This window comes from Carettochelys insculpta, chromosome 8, assembly GCF_033958435.1.
Source record: "Carettochelys insculpta isolate YL-2023 chromosome 8, ASM3395843v1, whole genome shotgun sequence".
Classification (NCBI taxonomy): Eukaryota; Metazoa; Chordata; order Testudines; family Carettochelyidae; genus Carettochelys; species Carettochelys insculpta.
The window spans coordinates 3,063,137-3,072,272 of record NC_134144.1 but is presented as its reverse complement, the minus strand read 5'-3'; the positions used below and the strand labels follow the sequence as shown (position 1 = coordinate 3,072,272).

General features: G+C 53.1%; 1 protein-coding gene across 1 annotated transcript; it reads right to left on the bottom strand.

The window, feature by feature from the left end:
- Nucleotides 1–627: 627 nt before the first annotated feature.
- On the bottom strand, nucleotides 628–3,761 carry ARL4C (ARF like GTPase 4C). The gene has a single exon (XM_075000776.1). It carries the CDS (start codon nucleotides 3,647–3,649, stop codon nucleotides 3,071–3,073), a length of 579 nt encoding a protein of 192 aa, XP_074856877.1. The 5' UTR covers nucleotides 3,650–3,761; the 3' UTR covers nucleotides 628–3,070.
- Between the last annotated feature and the right edge of the window lie 5,375 nt (nucleotides 3,762–9,136).

Genomic DNA, 9,136 nt, shown 5'->3' with positions numbered 1-9,136 from the left:
TTCTCCAGGCTCGGGCACCTTGCTGTTCATACACAGCAGGGTGGATTAAGGACAGCCGCAGCCTCCCTGGGCCAGACATGGTTTACGTAAACAGAGTGACTTGGTGCTTTCAGGGAGAGGTCCCCAGAGTGCTGAAAGCCCACTAGAGAGCAGGGCCCCACTGCAGCAAGTGCTGTACAAAATGCACACTGAGCAACCGTCCCTGATCTGAATCGCGTGCAGTCTCCATGGATAAGACACGACCACAGCACTTACATGTAGGGACCCGAGGTGCAGGGAGGTTAAATTACTTGCCCAATTTACACAGGGAGTTTTTAGCAGAACTGGGACATGAAGTCAGACATCCCGAATGCCAGCACCCTGCCTTAGCCACAGGATTAGCTTTCTTTCTGAGGCAGTCCAGCATTGTACTGCAGTGGGACTCCACTGACCTGAGCTTTAGGCCTGGATCTGCCACTGGTTCACTGAGTAACCTTGAGCAAGTCACAACCCTGTTTTGTGCCTTGGCTTTCCCATCTGTAAAATGGAGAAAAGGACACTGACTTTCTTTGTAAAAGCAGCCTGCACGCCAGGAATGAAAGACACACTGAGTTATTAAAAGAAAGCACAAAAAGACTTGTGTCAAATGCTTTGTCGTATAAATAATTTATTTCAGTTCACAGCATCGTGTTTGCATCTTTTTTTAAAAAAAGAGAAGGAGAGATGGAAAGAACAGAAGATGGATGACAAGATACAATGAAAAATTATTCTAGGTAGCGTGACATTTTTTCCTTGAATTCTGGGTACATTATGAACACAAAGTCTGAAATGGGACTGGCACCTCATGACATCTGCAAAAACACTCCAGACATCTTTGAGAAGACACACAACCTGGAGAAAACCCAACCTGACTGTAAACCAGCAGACTGTGTAAAGCTTTTCTGTAAGCAGCATTGTCTGAGAGGACTCCTTTTCTGGGCGGTTGTCAATTTGCCACAGCACCCAGGAAGAGTCAGTACGGCCCTGAAACACTACAGAAATACCACGGCCCTTGTTACATTACTCATTGGAGAAGTTTGTCACTAGTTGTAGGGTTTTTTTTGTTTGTTTGTATGTTTTTGGTTTGATTTTGGGTTTTTTGCAGCACAATGACTCCAGATCAGCTGTCTGGTCCCTAGCCAGCTCTGTACCTAAGCACATGCTTCAGTGCTTTTGCTGGATAGGGATCAAATCAGGCAATGCTTAAATAATTAGTTTAATCAGGGCCAGTTTAATTGACTGTCCAATAAGAGCCCAATCCTGCCACAGCATGTCCTACTTCCCAAACTGTCACATTTAAACCAATGGAATTATTTGCCAGAGTAAAATTTTCTGCAGATCAAGAGTCAGGTCTTGAGAGGGAGGAACTGTAATTAACTTGTTTGTTATTTTTAAAGCATGTGAGGTTGAGACAAGTGTTTTCATTTAACCTCACACGCTTTTAACATTCAAACCAAAGGCTGGAACATTTGGCTTCTGAAAGGTCACAAAATCAGCCTATTTCCTCTCTCAATAGCGAGGTGCTCTGAAAGGTCAAAGTGCTTCAGGAAGTGTTTCACGTGAAGGGAAAGAGAAAAAAAAATCCAATGAAACTGTACAGACCGTCTTGAAATGATGGGACCAGCCCACTTGTTAGGTTAGTAAAGCAGTGGCTACTCCTGGACACTGGAATCTGGCAGGCATAGAATTATCGCTGGGTTTCAATATTGGATTTCTACAAAATACTACCCAGGCAAGGGGAAAGGCTGAGTTCATTGCTGAACAGGAGACTCAGCTGCCAGAAATTCACCAAGGTGTTTTCTTTGTTTCACACACCCACGCAAGCAGAAAGCCAATCCTTCGGGCTAAGAGCAGTGACCCCAGGTGCAGGCCACTGTATGCCAAACAAACACTGGATATCAGCAGCAGTCAAACACCTTTCTTGGCATAAAAGCCTGGGAGTCAGCCTGTTCTCACCGAGCCGCAGCTTTCCAAGGCAGCCACCAAGAAGCCGCCAGCTCATATATATGTAAGTTCACTCCTGTGCCCACTGAAGTTAATGCCTGGGGAAGGGCCAGCCAGGATTTTATTAACTAGGCTTGACCCTGCACTAGTGAAGGGACTGGAAACAAGTCAGAGCCTAATCCCCCCGCATATTTCACTGCTATGACTCTCAGATCTGAATTTATTTAAAACCTTTGTCTTAAAAAGTTCTTAAAACTTCAATTTCCCACTCAATAGCTACTGCGAGTGCCACTGTCCCCCTGGGGCAGTGCAAATTTAGCCTAGTTGCCTAATGTTTGTATTTGCCTGGTCAAAGAACTGGCTTGATTCACAGTCCACATTTATACCAGAGTTTAATTTGCAACTCTTGTGCTTTTCCCTTTGCTTCACATCCATGCAGCTGAGCAGCCAGCTCTGGGGCCGGAGCACCCAGCAGTGTCCTGAGACTTGGCTTTTTTTTTTTTTTTTTTTAAATGGAGTTTGTAAATTGAACTAACCGGATTGAACCAAATTACACACCTCCACCTGGCGAGGACAGCAAGAGAGTGGCAGCCCCGCTGGGGACCACTGCAGCAGGCTACAGGCTGGTAAAACCAATCCATCTTTGGGAAGCGAAGAGCTGCTCGAGCGCCCTTCAGGGCAACACTCACCCCTTTAGCAAACCACTGAGAACGCAGCACCTGTCAACAGCAGTACAGCGCCAACCCTGCTGGGGCAACACCGTCCTTCCTTGGCGGGGTCAGAAAAACCAGCACGCGCACCCTGGGTGGAAGGAGCCACCAGCACAGCCAGCTGCCCTGCCCGCAGCCCTGTAGCGCGTCCGCCAGCTTCTTGGCTCTGTTCAGCACTGAGCCACCCCTGGCCGGAGTCCGCCAGTGGGGCGCGGGGCATGGCTGGGGGGCCGGAGGCTCAGCCCAGCCACAAGGGCTCTGCCCCTGCTGCTTCCTGCAGAAGTACCCCAGCCCCAGCTCAGCCGACCAGGGCCCAGCCCCCGGCAGGATCAGGCCGGGAGCGCCCCAGGGCAGGGCCCCGTGCGCCCCGTCGGGGCTGGCCCGGCCCGGCCCGGGGGTTACCGCTTCTTGCGCTGCTTGAGCGACTTCCTGCGCTTGAGGATCATCTCGTAGAGCTTGTCCATGCCCTCGGTCAGGCCCTCGCCGATGATGGCGCAGGCGGGCTGGACGTGGTAGGCGGTGGAGGGCGCCAGCTCGGGCAGCGCCAGCTGCTTCTCCAGCTCGGCCACGGGCAGCGAGCGCGGCAGGTCCTGCTTGTTGGCGATGACCAGCAGCGGCGTGCCCTGGTTCTCGGCGAACTTGGTCACCTTGTGCAGCTCCGTCTTGGCCTCCTCCAGCCGGTCCACGTCCACCGAGTCCACCACGTAGATGATGCCGTCGGTGCAGCGGCTGTAGGACTTCCAGAGCGGGCGCAGCTTCTCCTGGCCGCCCACGTCCCAGAAGTGGCAGCTGATGCCCTTGGCCGCGCCGTGGCTCAGGCGGATGCGCTCCGTGTTGAAGCCGATGGTGGGCACGGTGTTGACGAACTCGTTGAACTTGAGCCGGTAGAGCACCGTGGTCTTGCCGGCCGAGTCCAGGCCCAGCATGACGATGTGCAGCGACTGGAAGGCGGCGATGTTGGACGAGAGGTTCCCCATGGCGGCCGGGGCTGCGCCTACCGCGCGCCCATCACCCGTGGCGTCGGGGCGGCCACCCCCCGCGGGCCGGCCCGGGCGCAGGGCGCAGCGGCCAGCCGCCTCCGCTCGCTGCGGCGCCCCGCTCGGCTCTGCGGCGGGAGGCGGCGAGGGAGGGAAGCAGCCGCCGCTCGGCTCCGCCCCGCCCCGCCGGGGAGGGTGGCGCTTTAAAGGGGCGATGGCGGCCGCTAGCCGCCGTCCTGTACCGCTCCCTGCCGGCGCGCGGCGTGTGCGGAGCCGCGGCCCCGTCCCCGACTCGCTCGCACCCGCGGCACAGCTGCCAGGCGCGGGGTCCCGCAGAACCCCGGGAGCCACCTTCTCCCCCAGGAACACCACGCCGGGCCCTGGGGCGGGGGCCCCACCGCCTCCTACGTCCCCTGGGAGCAGGGAGCCCTGTCCCCATTTGGAGCAAGACACTTCCCCCCCCCCCCCAGCTCTGCTCTGGCCCTGCCTTCAGCCACAGCCCTGGCTCCTCAGGGCTGCACTAGAGCCCTGCTGGATCGGTGCCCATGCAGGGGCACAGGAAGTGCCCAGTCAGAGGCGGGCTGGGGCAGCTCAGCCCGGCTGCGACCCTACTCTGCTCGGGTGCGCCAGCAGGCACAGGCTACGTTGGCATAATCTGCACTGGTCACGCCTCACGGCTGGGCGCGGGGGAGGCCAACCAGTGTGGTGCCCGCTGAGCTGCTCAGGTGCCTGAAGAAACAGGGCTTCCCCCTTGGGCCGCCCTGCAAAGCACCTCCAGCAGCAGAGCACCCCCCTTGTATTAGCGAGAGCCCAGCCCTGCAGCCGTGGTTGCTGCGGGTAGCCGGCATAGCCCAGGGCTTAGGGGAGAGCCGCCCCCTCTGCGGTCTAACATCAGTGCTGCACCAGCGCGCCCTCTGCTGTCACTGGGCACAGTAAACTGCAGGCCTCGCGTGCCTTGCAGAGCAGGGAGTCACCAAGAGGCATTGGTTTTGCACAGGGGAGGCTATTTTAAAGCTGCTGCCGTGCCAGGAGGTGAGCAAGGGGCCCTGGGGGAGGAGAGGGCGTTTATTTCCAAGTGGGGGACACCAAATACTCCCCCATTTCCAACTCCAGGGCCTGGCTCCCCAAGGGGATTTCAGCGCTTAACTCCCCAAGTTGCGATGGCAAGATTTGCAAAAGCACCTACCTCACTTACTCACCAGAGTCTGATTCAAAGCGAGTGGGGCTTCGGCTCAAAGGCCTGAGTTCCTGAAGATGCAGGGAACCGATATTCAATGCGGAGGCATGTTTGTAAATCCCAGCTGATGCCCATCCGCATCTTCACATCCCTTACCGCCTCCGGAAACCTCTCCCTGCAGGCTGACCCCCCCCTGCAGAAATGGGACGCAGGCACCCAACTCTAAGCCCTTTTGAAGGGTTTACCCTGAGTGGGGGAACTTCATGAGACAAGTTGCAGGCGGAGGCCAGCTGGGGGACCTGGCCCAGAAGAGAATTGCGAGGTATTTTAGGAGGGTCACAGTGTTACTTCTGCAGCGTGTTGAGAGCCAGCAGAGCAGCCCACAGGCAGGCTTGAACATGGGCGCTCAGAAGCTCGGTGCAAGAGGCTCTGCAGTGGGAGCTGAGAGCCAGCTGGCTCTCAGCTGAGACTGCAGGAGACCCCTTCTGTCTCTCTGCCAGTGGTTTGTTAGGGCCCTGTCGGAGAGGAGGGCAATCATGTTACTTCTGTTCCCGCAGGAAAACAGGGTCAGCATCAGGGCTACATTGTGATATAGGTTAAGCCCCGGTGTGGGGACTTGCATGGGAACTCCCGCTCTCCAGTCCCAGCTTTCCTGCACCCGCTAATCAGCCCTGGGGGCTTGTGTGCACTGGACATGCTAGGGTGGCCCAGCTCCCTGCCTGCAGCTGCATGGGAGAAAGCACTTCTGCCCGCACACTAAGCCCACCTCGGTGAGAGGAAGCAGCTACACCGGCAGGAGCTGTGTCCCCACCATTGCTTGGCTGCACCAGTGTGCCTTGCATGGGGTGCAGTATGGCTCACTCACACCCGACAGACCAAAGTTATGCCAACATAAGCTCCAGTGTAGCCCAAGCCTCAGGGGTCTGGCTGGGCACATGGTGAGCAGGAATGACTCCTCTTGCTCCAGACACGGTGTGGGAGAAGGGGTTAGGACTTGGCATCATCTCATCACATGCAGAATGGCTCAGCTGAGCCAGCGATGGGCCAGCATCAAACCCCTTCCCATCCTGCAGTGCAGGGAGGGGCTTGTACACTGGGGAGGTGCAGCTCTCATGCTACCCCTTGCTCAGGGCTGTTCCCAAAGGCACAACCCTCCTCCCCCCACAGAAACACACCGACAATCTGACTTTATACCCTAGGGGAGAGAGTCCTGAGGACTCTCATGCACAGCAGAGGGGCAGTCGTGCAATCAAGATAATTACTGAAGACCTTTCTGTACCAGCAGGCCAGTGCTAATACTCTGGGGATGTCACAGCTGCCTCTTTCAGTGGGTCCCATGCAGCGACTCTCTCGAGCTAGCCTCGCCCATTTGGGATGTCATCCAAGTCCCCTGAGTACTGGACAGGACCAGTTTGGAAGGGCCTGAAGCTGGAATAAGAGGAAGTTGCCCCCAGCCCTTCCACACGCAGCATTCTCGTCTGTGAAATGGGTATGATAGCACTGCCCGGCCTTACCAGGCCTTGTGCAGAGAACTACAGTAAAGCCCCTGAGGTGTTCTGCAACATACTCACAAACCATGCTATAGAACCCTTATACCCATCCACACCATGGCCTCTCAACAGGACAGGGTTAGAATTCAAAATGATTTTGACAAACTAGAGAAATGATCTTAAAGAAACGGGTTGAAATTCAACAGGTACTTTGCATTTGCTCTATGGAATAACACATACAAATACCAAATGGGCCATGATTGCTGAGGGAGGAGTTCTGAAGCAAAGGATCTTGGGTTCATAGTGAATAACAAACTAAACAGAGCCAACAATGTCATATTGTTGCAAAAGAGTGAACATCACTCTGCCCTGTATTCGCGGGAGCATTTCAAGCAAGACTCAAGAAGTAATTCTTCTACTCTTCTCAGCACCAATAAAGCCTCAGCAGGGGAACTGAGTCTGGTTCTGGGCAACATGCCTCAGACAAACTGAACAAAGTTTAGAAGAGACCAACAAAAATGGTGAAAGGTCTAGAAAACATGAGCTACGGGAGACTATGGGCGGGGGCAAATAAGTCATCAGGTACATAAAAGGTAGAGGAGAGTGATAAACTTAGACAAACACTTGCCAGGGACAGTCTAACACAGTGTTTCTCAACCTTTTTTTATAAAGGTTATAAAAGGTTTATAAATATACCGTCACTGGACCTAACCAGGTTAGTCACAGAATCACAGGCACGTTTTCATGTTCCTCAACTAACATCATATATGCCATCATGTGCCAACAATGCCCAGATGCTTTGTATATTGGACAGACTTCAAACTCCCTTAGACAAAGAGTTAATGGGCACAAAACAGACATAAAAACACTCCTGATCCACAAACCAGTCATCCAGCATTTCAATGGAGTGGGCCATTCTGTTAATGACTTAAAAGTTTGCATCTTACTGACGAGGAGTTTTCACACTACTTTGGAAAGAGAGGCTGCTGAACTCTCTTTTATATTCAAATTCGACACATTAACACGTGGTTTGAACCGGGATGTGAATTTTCTGGTTCATTACAGGAGCTCTTTTGCATACTTGGCTGAATCTAATTCTTGATCCCCCCCCCGCAGCCTCTACTCTCTGATTTGCTCACCTTGATCATTTTTTTTTCTGATTGTTCAACCTTGATTACTATTTTTGGTTCTCTGTGCCTTAAATATTGAGTCTGTTGTGGTATGGCTATGGGCTGAAGAAGTGGGTCTGTCCCACGAAATCTCACCTAATAAATTATTTTGTTAGTTTTTGAAGTGCTACTGGACTGCTTTTTTGTTTTGCTAGTCTATAGACAAGCACGGCTTTCTCTCTGTTACTTTTTTATAAAATACCTCCATATGTCCCTCACGTGCCCCAAGCGTATGCCTACCACCCACTGAGAGACAATGTCTTGAGGTAATCTGAGGTCTTGAAACAAGTGCCATCAACCTTTGCAGGAGTCAGATTTGTTTTGCATACCACTAAGTTACATCTCACTTAAAAACTACTTTCTTACAAAACATGCAAAAATATCTCAGACGGCTACTACTGAAAACTTGATGACTTCTTACCATCTTATTATCAATGAAATAAATCAGAATAGAAATATTGTACTTACATTTCAGCATAAGGCCTATGAAGCAGTAGAAACAAGTCTTTATCTGAGTGAAGTTTTGGAGACTGCACTGACTTTACTAGTGTTTTTTATGTAACCTGGTATAAACTTAAGCCAATATCTAAATGAGTTGATGCACCCCCGGAAGACCTCAGTGTACCCACCAAGAGTAAACACTGCTCTAACACTACTTTATCGTGCCTCAGTGCAGGTGGCCAGTCTAGATGTCCTACTTTTCTATGCCTTGCCATTTCTTTTTGGCCACACTTTTCAATGTTACTGTAGGGATAAGAGTCGGGGGTTAGCTGTGTTAGCTGGTTTCAGCAAAAACATCATGGAGTTCTGCGGCACCTTGAAGGTTAACGAATGTATTTGGGCATAAGCTTTCGTGGGCTGAAGCTCTCTCCGCCAGATGCATGGAGAGAACATGGGCTCCAACCCACAAACACTTAATGCCCGACTAAATTTGTTAGCCTTTCAGGGGCCGGAGGAGTCCTCGTTGTTTTAATGTTACCGTAGCGCTCACCCGCTCTGGGTGACGGGAGAGGATGCAGCTGCAGAGGTGCCAGTGAGGACACAGCCCAACGGAGCTCATCAGAGCCGCGTATGCACTGCTGGGTTTCCTTTGTGGTGTCCTGAGGCTTTAGTCTGCCCTCATGCCATGCTCATACATCTCTTCTGCTGTCGTGTCCTTTGTGCTGCTTTTCCTGGCCAGGGTTATGGCAGTAGCATGGAGAGTGAGGGGGACCAAACCTCCTTTTCCTCTGCAACAGATTCCTCCAGGGTTCCCCAGGCAGCCGTAGGAGAGAATCCCTCCAGCAGGCCCTGGGTTGGCCTTGGGGCCTCTGCTCAGCGGGACATGGCCAGTGGAGATCTAATGGAAGCTTCCAGTGGCAGCCTTCTCTGGTGCTCAGACCACCTCAGCTGGTTCTTCTCAGCCCAGAAGAGCAGCAGCTGTACTGCACGGCGCTCCTGAAGAGCCAGGCTTCTCGCCCTGTCTCAGTGAGCAACCCAGCCACCTGGCAGAGAGCGCCCAGCCTCGCCGCTTGACTCCATGGCCTGCTCCTTCCAGTCACTACCCAGCGTTCAGGACCGTCGCATTGAGAGACTTGTGAACCGAACTCAGCTCCTGACGGAGTGGTGCAGCGCCAGCATCACTGCCACTCTCACGCCAGTTTGCCAGCTT